The sequence below is a fragment of the Hyla sarda genome, chromosome 9 (genome assembly GCF_029499605.1).
Source record: "Hyla sarda isolate aHylSar1 chromosome 9, aHylSar1.hap1, whole genome shotgun sequence".
NCBI lineage: Eukaryota > Metazoa > Chordata > Amphibia > Anura > Hylidae > Hyla > Hyla sarda.
The window spans coordinates 149,448,177-149,472,848 of record NC_079197.1 but is presented as its reverse complement, the minus strand read 5'-3'; the positions used below and the strand labels follow the sequence as shown (position 1 = coordinate 149,472,848).

The following is a 24,672-nucleotide window of genomic DNA, read 5'->3' as shown; positions in this document are numbered from 1 at the left end:
AAAAATAATGTTTATATATGTTACTCTCTAGGTCAGTGGTCTTCAACCTGCGGACCTCAAGATGTTGCAAAACTACAACTCCCAGCATGCCCGGACAGCCGTTGGCTGTCCGGGCATGCTGGGAGTTGTAGTTTTGCTACATCTGGAGGTCCGCAGGTTGAAGACCACTGCTCTAGGTCATGCAGATTCTTTACTTGTCTCTTTATGTGTGTGTCTTCTGTATTTGGCTCACAAATCCCTCTGTTCTGCTGCTCACTTATCCTGACATCCACTGCTCTGGAAGGGGCATGTGTGAGGCAAGCACTGAGCCCGCCCTCACTCACCATGCATTCACTTCCTCTCTACTGTGCTGGGTGTCTTCCTCCAATTATTGCAGGGTGCTCTGTGACCCCCTCCTCTCTGTTTTCAGACATGTTAGGAGTGAGCACACCACGCTTTACTCCACAGCTTACGGTGAGCTTTTTCTTGCTGCCCCTTAGACTTATAACAGTAAAACAAAGACTGCTGAGAACAGGAGGTAAAGTGTGCTAATCCCTGCCTGTTCTGATCGGTGGGGGCCTCAGCACTGAGATTCTGACAAATCAAAACTTTTCACATTTTTCTTAAAGTGACAGTGTCCGTTTAACCCCTTAAGGACCGGGGTTTTTTCCGTTTTTGCATTTTTGTTTTTTGCTCCTTGCCTTTAAAAAAATCATAACTCTTTCATTTTTGCACCTAAAAATCCATATGATGGCTTATTTTTTGCGCCACCAATTCTACTTTGTAATGACGTCAGTCATTTTGCCCAAAAATCTACGGCGAAACAGAAAAAAAAATTGTGCGACAAAGTTGAAAAAAAAAACGCCGTTTTGTAAATTTTGGGGGCTTCCGTTTCTACGTAGTACATTTTTCGGTAAAAATTAAACCTGATATTTATTCTGTAGGTCCATATGATTAAAATGATACCCTACTTATATAGGTTTGATTTTGTCGGACTTCTGGAAAAAATCATAACTACATGCAGGAAAATGAATACGTTTAAAATTGTCATCTTCTGACCCCTATAACTTTTTTATTTTTCCGTGTATGAGGCAGTATGAGGGCTCATTTTTTGCATTGATAGGACTTATTGATGGCTTTTTATTCATTTTTAAATGATCTAAAAAGTGACCAAAAATGCACTATTTTGGACTTTGGAATTTTTTTGCGCACATGCCATTGACCGAGCAGTTTAATTAATGATATTTTTATAATTCGGACATTTCCGCACGCGGTGATACCATATGTTTATTTTTATTTACACTTTTTTTTATATTGGAAAAGGGGGGTGATTCAAACTTTTAATAAGGGAGGAGTTAAATGATCTTTATTCACTTTTTTTTCCCACTTTTTTTTTGCAGTGTTATAGCTCCCATAGGGACCTATAACACTGCACACACTGATCATTGTTATCCTATAGCGACCTATAACACTGCACACACTGATCTTTTACATTGATCACTGGTTTCTCATAAGAAACCAGTGATCGACAATTCTGCCGCATGACTGCTCATGTCTGGATCTCAGGCACTGAGCAGTCATCCGGCGATCGGACTGCGAGGAGGCAGGTAGGGGCCCTCCCGCTGTCTTGTCAGCTGTTCGGGACGCCGCGATTAGCTCAGCTCTGAGCGCGCGGCTAAAGGGTTAATATTAAGGCTATTAGAGGCGGGTCCCGGCTTCACTATGACGCCGGGCCCGCCGTGATATGACGCGGGGTTACTGTGTAACCCCGCGTTATATCAGGAGAGCAGAACCAAGGGCGTACCTGTACGCCCTTGGTCCTTAAGGGGTACTCCCGTGGAAAACTTTTTTTTTTTTTTTAAATCAACTGGTGCCAGAAAGTTAAACAGATTTGTAAATCACTTCTATTAAAAAATCTTAATCCTTCCAGTACTTTTTAGGGGCTGTATACTACAGAGGAAATTATTTACGTTTTGGTTTTCTCTTCTGTCATGACCACAGTGCTCTCTGCTGACCTCTGCTGTCCATTTTAGGAACTGTCCAGAGCAGCATATGTTTGCTATGGGGATTTTCCACTGCTCTGGACAGTTCCTAAAATGGACAGCAGTTGTCAGCAGAGAGCCCTGTGGTCGTGACATCAGAGGAAATGCATTTCTTTTTTGGATTTCTCTTTAGTATACAGCCCCTAACATGTACTGGAAGGATTAAGATTTTTTAATATAAGTAATTTACAAATCTGTTTAACTTTCTGGCACCAGTTGATTTAAAAAATAAATAAATAAATAAAAAAAAAGGTTTCCACGGGAGTACCCCTTTAAGTTATTTCAGAGAAATTTTCTTCTGCAAGCAGAAATTGACTGGGACTGAAATCAAAACCCTGGCATTTGGAAGCACGATGACTGATCAGGGTGCATATCCCTGGCAGCCCTCTTATATGTATGTCACTGACCACATCTCCTCGGGAAGCATCACAATGGCTTTGGAAACCACGTTCCTGCCTTCAGGGGACACCATGGGTCACTAAGATGAATGGTTTGTGGTGATGCGCTGCAGCGCTTATCTACGCTGCCAACACACCTGTTGACTATTTATACAGGATCTGACGGGAAGGGTGATGTCAACTTGAAGGGAGGCTAAGGGGGCATGGAGAGCAGGGTGGAGGAAGAAGGGGGCAGGCTGTAAGAGAACGAGGGCACGGGCAGCAGTCTGGGGGAAGAAGAGGGGAGAAGTCTGTGAGATAGAGAGGGGGGTTTGGACAGCAGTCTGCTGAGAAGAGTGTGGGCTGTCTGTGAGAGGGGCACAGAGACCTGTCTGTATAAGCGAGTGATCAAAGCAGAGCAATCTGTAAGGAAGGGGGAGGGTTTTTTGGTCTGATCTGTGGTCTAAATTTTATTTTATTTTTTTAGGGTTTCTGGTCTGATCTCTAACTTAATTTTAGGGTGTAAGCTCTGAAGATGGCCATACATGTTGTTCAGTGGCTGTCTGCTGAATGTGTGTGCAACCAGCATCTATCTCTTCTGTTCACGCAATACACATGGACACTCAGCTTAGTTGAGTGTTCTGAGAGGGAAGAATAAGCTGCTACCAGACAGCTTTCACCGAGAACGAAGGGATGGGGCAGTTGAAGTCTAACGGGGAAGATTTATCAAAACCTGTGTGATGTCCCACTACAGGTCATGGTCCTGTACTACCCTTAGGCCCCGTCAGGTTGAGTCCCTCAGTGACCTGGGGGCTCCCCTGCAAGGTCTCCCTCTGTTGTTTCCAGAATGTTGTGTATATTGCTTTAATGCCCAGACAGTATCCTTATGTATAGGTAGTACAGAGGACCTGTGGGAGGTCTCAAGGACCTGTGTAAGGCTGTCACATGTTAAGCAGTCACATGATTTGCTGTCACATGTTCTCCCAGAGAGCACCAGCTTAACCTATGACCCGCAGCTTGACCAATGGGCTTTAGTCCAGCCCCCACTATATAAAGGGGCGGCCATTACAATTCACTCTCTTCTTTACTGAGAACCAGCCAGTAGAGATGTCTCAGTACCAGTGACCAGCATCTGGAAGGCCACAAAGCTACAGTCATTCCAGGAAGTCTCAAGTCTATGTCTGCTGTCACTGAAACTAGTCAAGTCCAATCTCAAGTGAAGTTTATTACAAGTATTGGTCCAGCACCTGTTTTCTACTCAGTAAAGCCTCCGTTTGACCATAACTGGTTGGGGACTCTCATCTCACTATTAGCAACTGGGATAGTGGAGGAACCGGGCATGTGGTGTTCCGGAACCCTAAAACCACTGTTGTCACGAACACTAGGGGTTAACAACATCTTGCCCCCTGGGTTAATATCATCTGATCCACCACTCACACCGCTACACCCGTGGTCCCACCATACACCTGTGGGTCTCCACACCTGTGCAAAGGAAAAGTTGCCCATAGCATCCAATCAGATCGCTTCTTTAATTTTTCAGAGGCCTTGTTAAAAATGAAAGAAGCGATCTGATTGGTTGCTATGGGCAACTGGACAACTTTTCCTCTGGACAGGTTTTGATAAATCTCCCCCAACATGCCCAATCCTTTTCTTTCTGTAGCCACTAGAGGCTGGAGCATCTCTACCTTCAGGACACGCATAATGACCTCTTTGTGCGCATCACAGAGGAAGAGGCGCTCCAGGCCTCTAATGGTCACAGATACGACGCTGCGTGTGGCCTAGAGACTTCACACCTGTGACAATTCTGAGCCACAGGCACCCTGGCACGTCCTGTCGCCATCTTCCCTCCTTTAATGCTGCAGCACCCCGGCTGGGAAACACTGGCAGGCCGGACTGAGTGATGCTGGACGTTCCCCACCTCTGCAATAAAGTTGACATATCGGCATCTGGGTTTTCATTTATTCAATCCAAAAATGATTCATATCTATCTAATGCTTGAAAAAGGCTCTAATGTTGAGCTGAAACGTTGCTGTTGGTGACGTGTGGTGAATAAATTCACTTTTTTTTTTTAAATATATTTTTGGAGTGCTGCGCCATTACTTGTTGGACTATCTAAATGGGTCAGGATTGTACCTAGGACGCCGGGCACCCACACATTTTTTTTTTGTCTGGTAGTGCTGCAACTATTCTGAGATTATATATATATATACAATTTTTTTTTTAAATATAAATACATAATATTTATATCTATCAAAACCAGATACCAGCAGCACATGGAAATTGGTAAAGATTTATTGCATCATACCAGTGTTATACAGAAGCAACTTACCAAGGCTCGTAACCAGTGTGCGCCATCTACGCTTTTACCTTTTCAGTTGTGCTGCTTGCTTGGGATTTATTATATATACACCATATATATATCAAAATGAGTATATTAGAAGTTTACTATGGAGTGAGGTCAATTTTAGACTATCTTTATTGACACATCATACAGAGCAGCCTCTGCTTGGGATACAAGATGGCCAATGATGGGTTCCCATTGGCTGCCGAGAAACTGCTCAAAATAATTCTGGACAGTTTTTTTCAGGGAATGAGAAAAACATTTCCATTAATGTTTCTTCTCAGATTTTTCCTTCTTCTCTTTCTTGTCTTTGGGTTTCTTCTCCTTATGCAGCTTCTTTTCCTTCTTCTTGTGCTCATGGCCTTCTCCGTGTGACTGTTAAGAGGAAACATACAATAAGGTTTGGACTACATTATAGTATCCTGCCATACACACACTGGCCCCTAGATGGCAGAATACACATTTAACATTACTACACTTTTCTAGTATTTATGACTAGATAGATGTCCTGGATGATAATAGACTATACAGTCATGGCCGTAAATGTTGGCACCCCTGAAATTTTTCTAGAAATGAAGTATTTCTCACAGAAAAGGATTGCAGTAACACATGTTTTGCTATACACATGTTTATTCCCTTTGTGTGTATTGGAGCTAATCCAAAAAAGGAGGAAAAAAAGCAAATTGGACATAATGTCACCAAACTCCAAAAATGGGCTGGACAAAATTATTGGCACCCTTTCAAAATTGTGGATAAATAAGATTGTTTCAAGCATGTGATGCTGCATTAAACTCATCTGGGGCAAGTAACAGGTGTGGGCAATATAAAAATCACACCTGAGAGCAGATAAAAAGGAGAGAAGTTCACTTAGTCTTTGCATTGTGTGTCTGTGTGCACCACACTAAGAATGGACAACAGAAAGAGGAGAAGAGAACGGTCTGAGGACTTGAGAACCAAAATTGTGGAAAAATACAAACAATCTCAAGGTTACAAGTCCATCTCCAGAGATCTAGATTTTCTTTGTCCACAGTGCGCAACATTATCAAGAAGTTTGCAACCCATGGCACTATAGATAATCTCCCTGGGCGGGGACGGAAGAGAAAAATTGATGAAAGGTGTCAACGCAGGATAGTCCGAATGGTGGATAAGCAGCCCCAAACAAGTTCCAAAGATATTCAAGCTGTCCTGCAGGCTCAGGGAGCATCAGTGCGAACTATCTGTCGACATTTAAATGAAATGAAACGCTATGGCAGGAGACCCAGAGGACCCCACTGCTGACACAAGACTACATTTTGCCAAATGTCTTGAGTAAGCCAAAATCCTTCTGGGAAAACATCTTGTGGACAGATGAGACCAAGATAGAGCTTTTTGGTAAAGCACATAATTCTACTGTTTACCGAAAACAGAATGAGGCCTACAAAGAAAAGAACACAGCCCCTACAGTGAAATATGGTGGAGGGTCAATGATGATTTGGGGCTGTTTTGCTGCCTCTGGCACTGGGTGCCTTGAATGTGTACAAGACATCATGAAATCTGAGGATTACCAATGGATTTTGGGTCGCACTGTACAGCCCAGAGTCAGAAAGCTGGGTTTGTGTCCGAGATCTTGGGTCTTCCAGCAGGACAATGACCCCAAACATACATCAAAAAGCCCCCAGAAATGGATGGCAACAAAGTGCTGGAGAGTTCTGAAGTGGCTGCAATGAGTCCAGATCTAAATCCCATTGATCACCTGTGGAGAGATCTTAAAATTGCTGTTGGGAAAAGGCGCCTTCCAATAAGTGAGACCTGGAGCAGTTTGTAAAGGAAGAGTGGTCCAACATTCCGGCTGAGAGGTGTTAGAAGCTTATTGATGGTTATAGGAAGCCACTGATTTCAGTTATTTTTTCCAAAGGGTGTGCAACCAAATATTAAGTTAAGGGCGCCAATAATTTTGTCCAGCCCATTTTTGGAGTTTGGTGACATTATGTCCAGTTTGCTTTTTTCCCTCCCTTTTTTGGTTTAGTTCCAATACACACAAAGGGAATAAACATGGGTATAGCAAAACATGTGTTACTGCAATCCTTTTCTGTGAGAAATACTGCATTTTCTTGAAAACTTTCAGGGGTGCCAACATTTACAGCCATGACTGTAGTTGTTTTTAACTGTACTGAAAATCTAGGGTTAGTCTTCCTTTAAAGGGAACCTGTCACATTAAAATAGTGTTATCCAAACTGTGTCTCCAGCTGTTGCAAAACTACAACTCCCAGCATGCCCGGACAGCCTTTGGCTGTCCGGGCATGCTGGGAGTTGTAGTTTTGCAACAGCTGGAGACCCGCTGTATGGATAATACTGCATTAAAAAATACATAACAATCTGCCGGCAACAGGTTATAGAGCAGGAGGAGCTGAGCAGATTGACCTATATTTTTGGGGTCAATTTTAAAAGGATAATTTGTAATTTATCATTTAATTTGCTCATTCTGGGCTAAGTAGTCAATTGGGCGGCCATACTTAGTGATTGACAGCTATCTGTACATAACTGTGCCAATTGCTGTTTAGGACCGCCCACTTGACTACTTGGCCCAGAATGAACAGCAATTTACAGGAATAAAGGATAAGAGTAACAAAACTATCTATCAATCTGCTCAGCCTCTTCTCCTCTATTACCTGATGCTGTCAAATTGGTCTGAATTTTCAACACGACAACCTTCTGTACAGTTGAATCCTTTGGACTTTGACAGCTCAATAACTGACATGGACAGAGGTGGCAGCAGAGAGCACTGTGGTCAGACTGGAACGAACTACACAACTTCCTCTGGAGCATACAGCAGCCGATAAGTACTGGAAGGATTAAGACTAGAGATGAGCGAACTTACAGTAAATTCGATTCATCACAAACTTCTCGGCTCGGCAGTTGATGACTTATCCTGCCTTCAGGTGCTCCGGTGGGATGGAAAAGGTGGATATAGTCCTAGGAAAGAGTCTCCTAGGACTGTATCCACCTTTTCCAGCCCACGGGAGCACCGCTAATTTATGCAGGATAAGTCAGCAACTGCCGAGCTGAGAAGTTCGTGATGAATCTAATTTACTGTAAGTTCGCTCATCTCCAATTAAGACTATTTACAAGTCTGTTTAACTTTCTGGTACTAGTCCATTTCAAATCTTCATCGGAGTACCCCTTTAAAGGGGTTATCCAGGAAAAAACTTTTTTTTATATATCAACTGGCTCCAGAAAGTTAAACAGATTTGTAAATGACTTCTATTAAAAAAAAAAATGTTAATCCTTTCAGTACTTATGAGCTTCTGAACTTAAGGTTGTTCTTTTCTGTCTAAGTGCTCTCTGATGACACCTGTCTCGGGAACCACCCAGTTTAGAAGCAAATCCCCATAGCAAACCTCTTCTAAACTGGGCGGCTCCCGAGACACGTGTCATCAGAGAGTACTTAGACAGAAAAGAACAACCTTAAGTTCAGAAGCTCATAAGTACTGAAAGGTTTAACATTTTTTTTTTATAGAAGTAATTTACAAATCTGTTTAACTTTCTGGAGTCAGTTGATATATATATATATATATATATATATATATATATATAAAGTTTTTTTTCCTGGATAACCCCTTTAAGTCCAGAAGAGGTTTGGGACTGATGTCCATAATATGGGGGCTCAAATGTGGCCATATAATGGTAGCCTAATGCTGGCCTCGTTCCTCTGACTTGTCTCTAGCAGTCAATTTTCTACTCTCTTACCTTCCCTTTCTCACAGTCACTTCCACTTGAGCTGCTGGAATCGCTGGAGTCACTGGAATGGCTGTGCTCACCCTGCGTAGACATAAGATCTCGTGTTATATTGCACCGTATTGATATATATTGCTGTACTTCTGTTACAATGTATCAACTGCAGCACCTTGTGTCCTTTGCAGTGCCCATGTTCTCCATGCTTGTGTTCTCCGTGACCGTGTTCTCCATGCTTGTGACCATGTTTCTCATCACTGTGTCCATGCTTTTTGTCATCCTTGCATTTTTTGGGGTCGATTGCTGGGAAAAAAGATAATCTCTGTTGACGGCTACCGGTGCTTTTTATATAAACCCTTTATATATAGAGCGATATTTCCCAGCCAGTGTTCCTCCAGCTGTTGCAAAATTACAGCTCCCAGCATGCCCGGACAGCCGAAGGCTGTCCGGGCATGCTGGGAGCTGTAGTTTTGCAACAGCTGGAGGAACACTGGCTGGGAAACACTGATCTCTGGAAATAATTGACATATAGAGAAATGACAGCAGAATACCTATACTGTATATCTTAAAGGGGTACTCCAGTGGAATTTTATTTTATTTTTTTAAATCATCTGGTGCCAGAAAGTTATACAGATGTGTAAATTACTTCTATTAAAAAATCTTTACCCTTCCAGTACTTTTTAGCAGCTGTATGCTACAGAGGAAATTCTGTTCTTTTTCAATTCCTTTTTTTGTCTTGTCCACAGCGCTCTCTGCTGACACCTGATGCCTGTATCAGGAACTGTCCAGAGCAGGAAAAAATCCCCATAGCAAACCTATGCTGCTCTGGACAGTTCCTGATACAGGCATCAGCAGAGAGCACTGTGGACAAGACAAAAAAAAAAAGAAATTCAAAAAGAAAAGAATTTCCTCTGTAGCATACAGCTGCTAAAAAGTACAGGAAGGGTAAAGATTTTTTTTTTTTATTAGAAGTAATTTACAAATCTGTTTAACTTTCTGGCACCAGTTGACTAATAAAGACCTAACATTTATATATATATATATATATATATATATATATATATATATATATATATATATATATATATATATCTCTATGTCCACCGGAGTACCCCTTTAATATAACTACAGAAAAAAAAATTATATTTGTATCACATATATGGCCATATAATAATATAAGGCTGTGTTCATGCAGAGTATTTTTACACTTAAATTTCCAAGAAAAATGAAAATGAGCCCAAAAAATTCAAGTACCTTTTTTTTTTTACGGCTTTGTGGACCATTTTTATGCGTGTTTTGTTTTAAAGAGCATAATACTGAAGTTTTATATCTCAAAATGCTTTGTGCAAACATAGCCTTTTATTGCTGGCCACTACTTAAAGGGAATCTGTCAGCTATATATAATGTTTAAAGTTCAAGTGTCAAGGAGGTGTTGCCAAGCTTCAGCATGCTCAACTCCTCCCTCCCCCACCCCTCCCAGTCCTGGTTATTAATGTTTAGGGCTTGGCTTTCAGCACTGCGCCTTGTAAATCAAGCAGTCGAGACAGGGAAGGGTGGGGGAGGCAGGAGGGGAGATGTTGCCACGCTTCAGCATGCATGCCTCCCTCCCCCCCTGCCTTAACTGATTGATGTACAAGGCTCAGTGCTGGAAGCTAAGCCTTTAAGAGTACCTGTCACCAAACTAAACTTTTAATATATTGTTCCTTATGTAATTATCAGACACTTTGCTATTTACTTGTTGTTAAAATTCTCAACCTTTATATGTTTTTAGTGCGATTGAAAAAATGGCTACTAGGTGGCTCTGTTCTATTCCCTGTGCAAGTCAAACTGTTAGTTTGGTCTCCCCCCGGCCTGGCAGGAGACCAAACTCAGGAAGTGAGTGTGGGACATGGCGAGGCACAGCTCTCACAGGCTACAGGGACGTCGCGCCTGCTGGGGAACGCCCACTTTCTCCTGCCGGGAGCTCACACAATGTGAGCAAGGGGAAAGGTATGATACAGAGCTTTTTAAAAGCTCAGAATTAAAAAAAAAAATAAAAAATTTTAAGGGCAGGAGGGGTGTTAGGAGTAGTTACGAAATATAATTTGAGTTATTTAGAAAATTTGGTTTGATAACAAGTACGCTAAACATTGGTTATCAGGGAAGGGTGGGGGAGGGATGAGGCATGCATGCTGAAACCTGGTAAAATCTCCTAGACACTTGAGCTTTGAGCCAGATATACAGCTTTAAAAGGGAATCAATCATCTCTTTCATGCTGCCTGAACCGCAAGTCATTAAGATAGTTCCCAGCAGCTTCTCCCCACACCACCCGCCTTAATTGATAGATTCCTCCCTGTTTTGGTATATGCAGAAATCTAGAGATCAAGACCAGCAGGGCAAAGAGAAGCCACTGGAGACCACCTTGAGGACTTGTGGTTCAGGCAGCATGAAAGTTATGACTGGTCGCTTTAACAGTACAGCTAACATCTGTGTGTTTTTTTTTTATTTTTTACCAGCAGTAATGATCAGCTGATCGTCAGGCCAAATTATTTTCACTTGAGACACTCGAAGTACAGAAGGGGCAGGCAGAGACGTAGTCAGACTTAGCAAAGGTCAGGGCAGGCAGCACGGGTTCTCAGGCGGTAGTCGTTAGCAACGGGATCGGCAACAGGCAAGGAAATACACAAGATAGCTTTCTCTAGGGCACTGAGGCAACAAAGATCTGGCAAGGGCAGGAAGGGGCAGGATACATTTATAGGAGTGTCCAATTACGGATTGGGCCAGACACCAATTAATGGTGCACTGGCCCTTTAAATCCTATACTGCCGGCGCGCGCGTGCCCTATAGTGCAGGGGCGCGCGTGCCCTATAGTGCAGGGACGCGCGCGCCGGGAGACATGTGAGCGGGGAGAGGACCGGAGCGGGCACGGGTAAGTGGAGCTGGGACGCGGGACGCGCGCTGGGACATCCCGCAGCGCGGACCGCGTCCCCGACATGGGCAGAGACGGAGTGTCCCCGGTCAGAGAGACCGACCGGGGCACCCCGCTGGGACAGACGCTGCGAGCGCTCCGGTACAGGGGCAGGGACTGGAGCGCTCAGCCTGCATGGCTGCAGAGGTTACCTTGTAGCCCTATACTTATCTCTAAACATAAACCTTGGTACAGTGCACACCCAAATTTCACAGGTAAAATTCAATAAATTATTGACTTGTCAAAGATTGTGAAGGAAAAACTGCTCTACAGTGATGTATTACCCATCACCCACCCTGTTCTTATCAATACTTGCGTGTTTAACCACCCATACACATGTAACAGCCTTCAGTCCCTAGTCTAGCAACGCTTATCTCCCAAGGGAACGTAGGATCAGGTGTCTTAGAAACCAGTTTTCCACTTGACGTATTATCACGGTTAAAAAACAAATTATCTTTGACTGAGATATTAAATTTATTACTTGCATAAAAGCCTAAATCCACTCAAAGTTCAGGTCTGAGTACAACTAGATGAGCATAATACCAGACATATCCTATGGAAAACTCCTTTAAAATCAATCTCACAATTAAAGGGGTACTTCACCCCTAGACATCTTAACCCCCATCCAAAGGATAGGGGATAGGATGATTGATCGCGGGGGTCCGGGCGCTGGGACCCCCCCCCCCCCCCATCTCGGGGCCGGCACCACGCCACGCCCCTCCATCATGCCTATGGCAGGCGTGACATAACACGTAGCATATAATACATAGCTGTCATGCCTCCTCCCATAGACATTAAAGGGGTATTCCAGGAAAAAACTTTTTTTTTTTTATATATATATATATATATATATATATATCAACTGGTTGCAGAAAGTTAAACAGATTTGTAAATTACTTCTATTAAAAAAAAAATCTTAAGCCTTTCAGTACTTATGAGCTGCTGAAGTTTAGTTGTTCTTTTCTGTCTAAGTCCTCTCTGATGACACGTGTCTCGGAAACCGCCCAGTTTAGAAGCAAATCCCCATAGCAAACCTCTTCTAAACTGGGAGGTTTCCGAGACAGATGACAGCAGAGAGCACAGACAGACAGAAGAACACAACAACTCAGACAGACAGAAGAACACAACAACTCAACTTCAGCAGCTGATAATTATTGAAAGGATTAAGATTTTTTAATAGAAGTAATTTACAATCTGTTTAACTTTCTGGAGCCAGTTGATATAAAAAAAAAAAATTTTCCCCTGGAATACCACTTTAATGGAGAGGGCATGACAGCTGTGGTCACCTGTCATTCAGCACATGTCTGATCGCGGGGGGTCCGGCTGATGGGATCCCCCATCAATCTCTGGTGCACGGAGCTTGCTCCGTGCACCAGAGATTGTGAGGGGGATCACAGCAGCCGGACCCCCCGCGATCAGACATCTTATCCCCTATCCTTTGAATATGGGAAAATATGTCTAGAGGTGGAGTACCCCTTTAAGGTAGATGAGACATAATAAATAGTTTTGCGTGGTCGTCATGCTGCATGTGACATGGAGAAATCGCTATTGGCCTCTGAGAATAACAATACTGGGACTCAGTTGATCACCAATGTGGGTGTGTTTGCTTTATAATCCAAATCGATCCATGCTGGTTTATTTCTTATATATTTTAATAGCATTTGGAGTTTTTTTTTTTTTTTGTTTTTTTTACTGATACAGAGCTCCAAATCCCCTGCATAAATGTAAATGAAAAAATATGGATGCCTACAACTCGGGAGAGCTAAGGATCTCTCCGCATTGATCTGTATAATAAAACAGCATGCAGTAAACTCCTCATCTACCCCAAGCAATGGCTGCAAGGCAGACAGCATTTTATCATTTGATATAGAGGAAGAGAAGTTGTAGGAGGGCACTCACCAGCAGCTTTGCAGGTTAAAAGCTTGAATCTTTATTTTAATGCATTAAAAGTAAAATAGGTCGGGAAGATGAAGATGAAAGGACAGACCTGTCCCACCTGCTGTACTTTTAATGGATTAAAATTAGGGGTACTCCGGTGGATATTATTATAATTTTTATTTATTTATTTTTTTATTTTTTTATGAACGGGTGCTAGAAAGTTAAACAGATTTGTAAATTACTTCTATTAAAAAATCTTTACCTTTCCTGTACTTTTTAGCAGCTGTATGCTACAGAGGAAATACTGTTCTTTTTGAATTTCTTATTTGTCTTGTCCACAGTGCTCTCTGCTGACACCTGATGCCCCTATCAAAAACTGTCTGGAGCAGCATAGGTTTGCTATGGGGATTTTCTCCTGCTCAGGACAGTTTCTGATATGGACATCAGATGTCAGCAGAGAGCACTGTGGACAAGACAAATAAGAAATTCAAAAAGAGCAGAATTTCCTCGGCTGCTAAAAAGTACAGGAAGGGTAAAGATTTTTTTTTTTTTTTTAATAGAAGTAATTTACAAATCTGTTTAACTTTCTGTCACCAGTTGACTTATGAAGGCCTAAACAAAAAATAAAATAATGTTTTCCACACCTTTAAGATTCAAGCTTCAGGCATCGGTGAGTGCCCTCCTACAAGTTTTCTTCCTCTGTATAAACCATCTGCTTATATTGGCAGAAACCACCATCATTGACCAGCTAAAGCTCCATGAACACATTACCAGGACTGATATTGTTTGAATACCCGCAGTGCCGACTGGTTTGTTTCTTCTTGCCTACGTTTATTTTATTCTCTATTTTATCATTTGACACCTAATATGACATTATAAACTATATGTGTTTTGATCACAAAAGATACACACACATATACATATATATATATATATATATATATATATATATATATATACACACACACACACACACACACACACATATACATATACATACACACACAGGCGAAAGCACATATACAGTACAGTGATCCCTCAACTTACAATGGCCTCAACATACAATAGTTTCAACATACAATGGTCTTTTCTGGACCACTAACATGAAACCAGACTCAACATACAATGCTATGGAATCTGCGAAACGTGTCAATGGCTGGAAGAACCGACCAATCAGAATGGACATTTCACTGGTAAAACCCCTGTATTACTGAAGTGTATGCACTGAATGCTGTCTGGTAGCGCCCCCTACAGTACAGGGAGGTATTACATGTTCTGTACTCTTTATCTGTGCAGGGTTAGCTGCTCCTTTAGACACCAGGTGAGGGCGGCTCCATTTTTTTTTTATTTTTATTTTTTTAAAGAAAATTGCGTGTTCTGTACAGGACCCTGAAGAGGCTTCTGTCCTCTACATAGACCAGTGTTTCCCAAAGGGGGTGCCTCCAGCTGTTGCAGAACTACAACTCCCAGCATGCCCGGACAGCCTTTGGCTGTCCGGGCATGCTGGGAGTTGTAGTTTTGAAACAGCTGGAGGCACCCTGGTTGGGAAACACTGACATACAGTGATTTACAGCTCCCAGCAGATCTTTATTACTTTTATATGTACGATCTTGCTTTATCTATATTAGTTATCTACTTATTTTTCTTTAATCCTCACTTTTTCCTATTTTTTGGATGACATTTTGGTGGCTTCAGAACCAATTACCAGGTTTCCATAGAGTTATGGTCCCAACATACAATGGTCTCAACATAAAATGGTCGTCCTGGAACCAATTACTATTGTAACTTGAGGGACCTCTGTATAGCTTTATATCTCCCCACATCCCATCTTCTTGAACCCCTCCTCACGACTGATCAGGTAAGACATGGCGGACACAAGATTTCCCCTTACCTGTAGACATATTGTGGTCTTATGTGCCTGGGTCCTGGTGTGAGAAGACTTGTCCGTGTAGCTCTGAGCACTGGGATGAGGTGCGGCAGCAGTCACTGACTATATACAGCTAGGTGTGTCCTGGACTCTGAGCCTTTATCCCTTGCAGCTGGAGGAGTTGACATGATGGAGGATACACCCCTGAGCCCGAGGCCGCATCTTTCCTAGCTAAAAATATCCTATTACAGACCAAGTATTGTGCATGGATATCTACAAACAGCCAGGCTAAATGTCCTTGCTGGAGGGAACCCTGTATTATCTGGCACAGGGGAGTCATGAGACTTGGAGCGGTGTATACAGGCGTAAGACGCACATTCCTTGATGGCCTTGTGGTCATTCCTGTTCAACAGCACCAAAATACAACTAAAAAGCACATATTGGGATTCAACCAAAGAGTTGCAGATATATCATGTTATTCTCTGTAATAAGCTGGAGGCAGGTTGCAGGAATCCCTGGCGGGGGGGGGGGGGGGTCCTAATAATCCGAGTTGCGATATGAACGCTTCACCGGGATGTAGAAGAAGTTCTCGCAGGCAGTTTACTGTGAATTTTTTTTTTTATTCACCAGAGTATTGGTTATACAGAGGCAAATTAGTTTACACAGATAGCTGGGTGCTCAGGACAACGCGTTTCGAGAGGGGATTCCTCTCTTCGTCAGTAATAAGGCCAATGCTGACCTAACTCCTGTAGGTACATCAACAGTGTAGGTCACGGGCTGCGCTGTTTGCGCAACTCCCAGTAAAGCCAATGGGGGCTACTTAAATTGTGATACTGCTCCACTTCAGCTGCTTTCAGCTTTCCGACCACCTTCCCCATCCGCAAACGGACCAGAGGGGGTAAGTCAAAATGACGCAATGGGAATACCCCTTTAAGTGGACACAACCTTGCGAATGCTTGAAGCAGGCGGCAGGGGTCGTGACTTCACGGCCACGCCCCTTGTGACGTCACATTACGCCCCTCAATGCAAGTTTATGGGAGGGGGCATGGCGGAAGCCATGCCCTTTCCCATAGACTTGCATTGAGGGGGCGTGACGTCATGAGGAGCGTGGCCGTGTCGTCATGACCCGCACCCAGTGTTCTAAACAAACGCTGGGTGCTTCACAGAGATCATGGGGGGTCCCAGCTGCGGGATGCCGATGATCAAACATCTTATCCCCTATATTTTGGATGGGGGATAAGATGTCTAGGGGTGGAGTACCCCTTTAAGGGTGTATTCACACGGGAGCGCATCCGCAGCATATTTAACACTGTGGATGCGGCACACACCGAGGTACGGCAGAGCAATCTCCCTGCTGCTGCCATAGCTCTGTGTGTGTCGACTCATATCTGCGGATTTCCCACCAGCAGTCACGAGCGGACACATAGAGCTATGACAGCAGCAGCAGAGAGCTTGGTCTGTCATAACTGTGTATGTGTTGGTAGTGCACCCGCAGCGTCAAATACGCTGCAGATGCACTCCTAGGTGAATACAACCTTAAAAGGAATCTGTCAGCTGCAATTTACATTCTAAACTGCTAATACTATTAGCTAGCTGTTAGGACAAAGTGACACATGGTGCCTTCCATGTATCTGTGTTTTCATAATGTAGAAAAATGCATTAGTGTAAGAGGCGTTCCCAAGCTATTGAAGGGATAAAGGCTGGAACATTTTGTGGTGGCCCAGTACAGGATGGTGTCAGGCAGAGTCTCTCCATATCCCCAGGGCCCCCTGCAGTGTTACCCCCATGGTAGATATGTTATTCCTTATAAAGTGTATTGTACTGTTAATAATTTGTACCATGTGATTGAACTTATACTATGTGACTGTTACCCAGGAGGCACTAGTGACCAAGTCATCCCTTAAGTGACCTATGGGCTCCTTGCACAGCCCCCCTATCTCTCTCTTTCCATGTTCTTAGTTTCTGAGGTCAAGTCCAGTCAAGTTGTTCCAGTGTCTGTGTCCAGAGCATTGGAGGTCTCAAGCCTAAAGTCCGGCAGCCACAGGTTGGTCATCAGTAAGTCAAGTCATCTTATTGTCAGTCACCATCTCTGTCAAGTCAAGTCCATCTGTAGTCACCGTGGCCTGCGAGGTCCCCCTGTGTCACTGGTCACCTCCCTGGGATATTTGGCTGTACTGCAAAGACTATATCACCTCTGTTGCCTCAGTATAGCTGCCGTTATTCTTAATCTGGTGTTGGTGCCTTCATTGCCCCCTTGCCTAGCCCAGGACAAGCGGTATTATGAAAAGAAGGGGTTAATAACATCTGCCCTGCACCTCACACCTCAATGCCACAATCTCAATCCACATCCCTATCCCTGCTTGATTGACAGTCATCTGGAAGCTGAGCCCTGTTTCCACAGTGCAATAATAGGATTTGGAAACAGGTTTGGCTTCCAGCTGATTGTCAATCAAACAGAAAAAGCGATGAGAGGGGAAGCGAGAAGGCGCTCCATCCCTCAGCACTTCAGGGACTTGGAACTCCTCTTTAACACTTGCACCAGAAAATTAAAAAAAAATTTCATAAGAAAATGTTATTTCCTTTTTATAGAAATCATGGCTTATAAAATCATGGCTTTGTCCAAGCTGAAGCATAGGCATTAACAAAGTCCAGTAAGTGAGGGTGAGCTAGTACCCCTCTGTGCTCTCTCCTGTCTGATAGCACTCCTCTGTGCTCTCTTTCCCTTCTGATAGCACTCCTCTGTGCTCTCTCCTGTCTGATAGTACTCCTCTGTGCTCTCTCCTGTCTAATAGTACTCCTCTGTGCTCTCTCCTGTCTGATAGCACTCCTCTGTGCACTCTCCTGTCTGATAGTTCTCCTCTGTGCTCTCTCCTGTCTGATAGCACTCCTCTGTGCTCTCTCCTGTCTGATAGTAATCCTCTGTGCTCTCTACTGTCTGACAGCACTCCTCTGTGCTCTCTCCTGTCTGATAGTAATCCTCTGTGCTCTCTCCTGATAGTACTCCTCTGTGCTCTCTCCTGTCTGATAGTACTCCTCTGTGCTCTCTTTCCCTTCTGATAGCACTCCTCTGTGCTCTCTCCTGTCTGATAGTACTCCTCTGTGCTCTCTCCTGTCTGATAGTACTCCTCTGTGCTCTCTCCTGTCTGATAGTACTCCTCTGTGCTCTCTCCTGTCTGATAGCACTCCTCTGTGCTCTCTCCTGTCTGATAGCACTCCTCTGTGCTCTCTCCTGTCTGAAAGGACTCCTCTGTGCTCTCTCCTGTCTGATAGTACTCCTCTGTGCTCTCTCCTGTCTGATAGCACTCCTCTGTGCTCTCTCCTGTCTGATAGCACTCCTCTGTGCTCTCTCCTGTCTGATAGTAATCCTCTGTGCTCTCTCCTGTCTGATAGTAATCCTCTGTGCTCTCTCCTGTCTGATAGTACTCCTCTGTGCTCTCTTTCCCTTCTGATAGCACTCCTCTGTGCTCTCTCCTGTCTGATAGCACTCCTCTGTGCTCTCTCCCGTCTGATAGCACTCCTCTGTGCTCTCTCCTGTCTGATAGCACTCCTCTGTGCTCTCTCCTGTCTGATAGCACTCCTCTGTGCTCTCTCCTGTCTGATAGCACTCCTCTGTGCTCTCTCCCGTCTGATAGCACTCCTCTGTGCTCTCTCCTATCTGATAGCACTCCTCTGTGCTCTCTCCTGTCTGATAGCACTCCTCTGTGCTCTCCCCTGTCTGATAGTACTCCTCTGTGCTCTCTCCTGTCTGATAGCACTCCTCTGTGCTCTCTCCTGTCTGATAGTACTCCTCTGTGCTCTCCCCTGTCTGACAGCACTCCTCTGTGCTCTCTCCTGTCTGATAGCACTCCTCTGTTCTCTCTCCTGTCTGATAGGACTCCGATGTGTTCTCTCTGGTCTGATAGTAATCCTCTGTGTTCTCTCCTGTCTGATAGCACTCCTATGTGCTCTCTCCTGTCTGATAGTACTCCTCTGTGCTCCCTCCTGTCTGATAGCACTCCCCTGTGCTCCCTCCTGTCTGATAGGACTCCTCTGTGCTCTCTTCTGTCTGATAGCACTCCTCTGTGCTCTCTCCTGTCTGATAGGACTCCTCTGTGCTCTCTCCTGTCTGATAGCACTCCTCTGTGCTCTCTCCTGTCTGATAGTAATCCTCTGTGCTCTCTCCTGTCTGATAGTAATCCTCTGTGCTCTCTCCTGTCTGATAGTACTCCTCTGTGCTCTCTTTCCCTTCTGATAGCACTCCTCTGTGCTCTCTCCTGTCTGATAGCACTCCTCTGTGCTCTCTCCCGTCTGATAGCACTCCTCTGTGCTCTCTCCTGTCTGATAGCACTCCTCTGTGCTCTCTCCTGTCTGATAGCACTCCTCTGTGCTCTCTCCTGTCTGATAGCACTCCTCTGTGCTCTCTCCCGTCTGATAGTACTCCTCTGTGCTCTCTCCTATCTGATAGCACTCCTCTGTGCTCTCTCCTGTCTGATAGTACTCCTCTGTGCTCTCTCCTGTCTGATAGTACTCCTCTGTGCTCTCCCCTGTCTGATAGTACTCCTCTGTGCTCTCTCCTGTCTGATAGCACTCCTCTGTGCTCTCTCCTGTCTGATAGTACTCCTCTGTGCTCTCCCCTGTCTGACAGCACTCCTCTGTGCTCTCTCCTGTCTGATAGCACTCCTCTGTTCTCTCTCCTGTCTGATAGGACTCCGATGTGTTCTCTCTGGTCTGATAGTACTCCTCTGTGTTCTCTCCTGTCTGATAGCACTCCTATGTGCTCTCTCCTGTCTGATAGTACTCCTCTGTGCTCCCTTCTGTCTGATAGCACTCCCCTGTGCTCCCTCCTGTCTGATAGGACTCCTCTGTGCTCTCTTCTGTCTGATAGCACTCCTCTGTGCTCTCTCCTGTCTGATAGGACTCCTCTGTGCTCTCTCCTGTCTGATAGCACTCCTCTGTGCTCTCTCCTGTCTGATAGTAATCCTCTGTGCTCTCTCCTGTCTGATAGTAATCCTCTGTGCTCTCTCCTGTCTGATAGTACTCCTCTGTGCTCTCTTTCCCTTCTGATAGCACTCCTCTGTGCTCTCTCCTGTCTGATAGCACTCCTCTGTGCTCTCTCCCGTCTGATAGCACTCCTCTGTGCTCTCTCCTGTCTGATAGCACTCCTCTGTGCTCTCTCCTGTCTGATAGCACTCCTCTGTGCTCTCTCCTGTCTGATAGCACTCCTCTGTGCTCTCTCCTGTCTGATAGCACTCCTCTGTGCTCTCTCCTCTCTGATAGCACTCCTCTGTGCTCTCTCCTGTCTGATAGTACTCCTCTGTGCTCTCTCCTGTCTGATAGTACTCCTCTGTGCTCTCCCCTGTCTGATAGTACTCCTCTGTGCTCTCTCCTGTCTGATAGCACTCCTCTGTGCTCTCTCCTGTCTGATAGTACTCCTCTGTGCTCTCCCCTGTCTGACAGCACTCCTCTGTGCTCTCTCCTGTCTGATAGCACTCCTCTGTTCTCTCTCCTGTCTGATAGGACTCCGATGTGTTCTCTCTGGTCTGATAGTACTCCTCTGTGCTCTCTCCTGTCTGATAGCATTCCTCTGTGCTCTCTCTGGTCTGATAGTACTCCTCTGTGTTCTCTCCTGTCTGATAGCACTCCTATGTGCTCTCTCCTGTCTGATAGTACTCCTCTGTGCTCCCTCCTGTCTGATAGCACTCCCCTGTGCTCCCTCCTGTCTGATAGGACTCCTCTGTGCTCTCTTTTGTCTCATAGCACTCCTCTGTGCTCTCTCCTGTCTGATAGGACTCCTCTGTGCTCTCTCCTGTCTGATAGCACTCCTCTGTGCTCTCTCCTGTCTGATAGCACTCCTCCGTGCTCTCTCCTGTCTGATAGCACTCCTCTGTGCTCTCTCCTGTCTGATAGCACTCCTCTGTGCTCTCTCCTGTCTGATAGCACTCCTCTGTGCTCTCTCCTGTCTGATAGCACTCCTCTGTGTTCTCTCCTGTCTGATAGCACTCCTCTGTGCTCTCTCCTGTCTGATAGTACTCCTCTGTGCTCTCTCCTGTCTGATAGTACTCCTCTGTGCTCTGTCCTGTCTGATAGTACTCCTCTGTGCTCTGTCCTGTCTGATAGTACTCCTCTGTGCTCTCACCTGTCTGATAGTACTCCTCTGTGCTCTCTCCTGTCTGATAGCACTCTTCTGTGCTCTTTCCTGTCCTATCAGACAGGAGAGAGCACAGAGGAGTACTATCCCACCTCACTTACTGGACTTTGTTTATGCCTGTGCTTCAGCTCAGACAAAGCCATGATTTTATAAGCCATGATTTTTATACAAAGGATAAAAAATTCTTATGAAATATATTAGAAAGGTTAATGTTTTGCCAAGATGTACAACATATAAAAAGTGTTTGTATCTGACAGTGCCCATTTAAGTATTGGTTGTAAAACTAAAAGTTAATGTGTGCTGAGCCCTTAATATCTGATCAGGTCGCACCCTTTTGCCAAAGCTTTAAAATATTCATCTCTATTGTGTAAGAGCAAACAGTGACTCAATGCCTCATCGGAATAACCTGTCACCGAGAAGTGACCTCTCTCTTTTTCTTCTCTCATCCTGCGGGAGAAAGAATAACACACATTTCAAAACTCCAGCAAAACAGATAAACCTTCAATAAGTGACTACTATGTGACTATTAGAAATGCACAGCGTTATCCCATCTTGTTGTATGTTATTTTCCTGGAAAGCTGGGTGCCAACTAAAGTGTCCACCCATACAATTACATGCGTGCAGTGTCATGTTTTTCCCATATTTTAACGATGCAGGGCGGAGGCTCATGATGTCAGTCACGCCCACTTGTGACGTCACAGCCATGTCCCCTCAATGCAAGTCTATGGGAGGGGTCGTTACGCCCCCTCCCATAGACTTGCAATGAGGGGGCATGGCTGTGACATCATGAGCCTCCGCCCTGCATCGCCAGCTATCCGGCACGGAGCGAAGTTCACTGCATCGCAGCCGAGATGACAGGGGTCCCCAGCGGCGGGACCCCTGCGATCAGACATCTTATTCCTTATCCTTTGGATAGGGGATAAGATGTCTAGGGGCGTAGTACCCCTTTAAGTTCTATACTTGGCTAAAAAAATATATATATATTTTCATCAATAGGGACGGTACATGTCTGATCGGTCCTAGTCGGTGCCTGCCATACTCGGATATTCCACTGTCTGAATGAGCCCTTATACATTCTGCTGTCTGCATTATTGGGTCATACACATAGAAATTCATGATTCATGAAAAGTGGTGTAGACCCATAGGGGGGTATTCATGAAAATTGGTGTAGGTGAACATCTTTCTACTCCATTAAAGGGGTTCTCCGGGGCTTAAACATCACGCCCCCTCCCGTAGGCTTGCATTGCGGGGCGGAGCGTGACATCACACGCCGCCCGCCCTTTAGGCGCCGGTAATCAGTCCCGGAGCGAACAAGCTCCATAAAGGTATCTGAAGTGTGTACCCATGGTGTGGTGCAGTAGAAATACTCTATACACAATTGTAACCGAAAAACAGGGTGTAGGTTTACTAAAGTTACAAAACTTTGATCAAAGTATCGTTTAACCTCTTAAGATCGCAGGGTTTTTCTATTTTTGCACTTTTGTTTTTCCTCCTCACCTTCTAAACACCATAACGCTTTCAGCTTTCCACTTACAGACCTATATGAGGGTTTGTTTTATGTGCCACCAATTTTACTTTGCAAAGACATCAGTCATTCTGTCATTTTTAGTGACTTCCATTTCGGTAAAAAATGACACTTTATCTTTATTCTGTAGGTCGATATGATTAAAATGATACCCTACTTATATAGGTTTGATTTTGTTTTACTTCTGTTAAGAAATTAGTCATTTTAAAATTTCCTCTTCTGACCACTATACATTTTTTTACTTTTCTTTATACAGGGATGTGTGAGGGCTCTTTGTGGCCTTCCAAAGATAGTGCTGTATGGCTCTCAAGTCATGGTCAACTTTAGGCAACTGTGAGTAAATCCAGAGTTAACCAGTCTACATGATTAAGGTACACCCCAATTAACCAGCCAGTGTAGGCCCTCTACTGTAGACTATTACCTTATTGGACTGTACCTGCTTCACTAATAACACTAAAACAGTGTAAAAATGTACTGAGAGACTTTCAGTCACTATATCTGCTTAAAAAGGGGTACTCAATTGGTGCCAGAAAGTTAAACAGATTTTTAAATAACTTCTGTTTAAAAATCTTAATCCTTCTGTGGCGGCCACTTGGTGTTAGTAGACATACCTTGATCACTTGTGACGCCAGGGCACTGTTTATCCAATCCACGGTCCGAACGTGGGGGGCAGTCTTCCTGGGCCAGACATGATGAGCCAATAAACACACCGATGTAAGGTTACGGTTAGCTGCTTTTCCTGAGCTTGTGAAGTTGGTATAACACAGACAGCTGGCCATAGTGTGAGAGTGCAGCGTACCCCTTGTGAGCCTTGTTGCCGTTCTGAGACTTGTGGTATTTTTCACCGGACAGAATTGTAAAATGTGTGATTCTGGTAGCTAGGGTCCTTCCAAGGAACTAAAGACTATTCTCCAGGGGCATCCAATCCTACCGCAAGTGACACTTGTAGGATGACCAGTAGTAAACTTGAAACTGAAGTAGGCCGCAGCTTAGGACACACGACACAGCACACGTGAGCTTAGCTGTTGCTCAGGGGTCTTGCTAGGTTGGAAACTAACTGTGGACTAACTCCTCCCCTGTACCTCCCTATACAGAGGGGACTTTTGGGGTCTCATTGGCTCACATGGTAACATGGGGTTCACTGCTCACATTTTTAGAGGCACAATAACATATTAAAATCACATACCGTATTTTTTGCCGTATAAGACACACTTTTTCTTCCCCAAAACTGGCAAATACACATTAAAACCTGTCCTATCGCGGCGGCCCGTGCGGCCATCAACGGCCAGGACCCACGGCTAATACAGGACATCACTGATCGCGGTGATGCCCTGTATTAACCCTTCAGATGCGGCGATCAAAGCTGACCACCGCGTCTGAAGCGAAAGTGACACTAACCCGGCTGCTCAGTCGGGCTGTTCGGGACCGCCGCGATTTCACCGCAGCGTCCCGAACAGCTTACAGGACACCAGGAGGGACCTTACCTGTCTCTTCGGTGTCTGCTCTGTGCCAGGATCCCCTGCATGACCGGCGCTCTCCTTGGTCATCATCACATCATCGCGCACGCCGTTCAGTGCGTAGCGGCGTGCATAGCGACAGAGAGTGAGGATACCGGGCAGCAGAGACATTCCGGAGCGACGGGGACACCCCGGGGATGCTGCGACAGCGATGGAGGGCGAAATCTAGGGCAGCGGTGATGGGTCTGGAGCGGCGGGGACACGTGATTATTACCTCCTATACCAGTGGTCTTCAACCTGCGGACTTCCAGATGTTGCAAAACTACAACTCCTGGCATGCTGGGAGTTGTAGTTTTGCAACATCTGGAGGTCCGCAGGTTGAAGGTTCAGAATCTTTTTTTTCTAGATTTTCATCCTTTAA

The 24,672-nt window shown here is 44.7% G+C and overlaps 1 protein-coding gene across 4 annotated transcripts in view; it reads right to left on the bottom strand.

Moving 5' to 3' along the window:
• Positions 1 to 4,856: 4,856 nt before the first annotated feature.
• LOC130291215 (histidine-rich glycoprotein-like) overlaps positions 4,857 to 24,672 on the bottom strand; it is a 25,030-nt gene continuing 5,214 nt past the window's right edge. The window contains exons 2-5 of one of the 4 annotated variants that reach the window (XM_056539758.1): positions 23,406 to 23,472; positions 8,623 to 8,753; positions 8,466 to 8,537; positions 4,857 to 5,114 (exon numbers count right to left, since the gene is read on the bottom strand). In XM_056539758.1, coding sequence (XP_056395733.1) covers positions 4,982 to 5,114; positions 8,466 to 8,537; positions 8,623 to 8,753; positions 23,406 to 23,472 — 403 coding nt within the window. In that variant the 3' untranslated portion in view covers positions 4,857 to 4,981. Of the gene's footprint in view, positions 5,115 to 8,465; positions 8,538 to 8,622; positions 8,754 to 15,166; positions 15,351 to 23,405; positions 23,473 to 24,672 lie in introns of those variants that run through there. The other 3 variants (XM_056539759.1, XM_056539761.1, XM_056539760.1) reach the window with 3 other exon arrangements.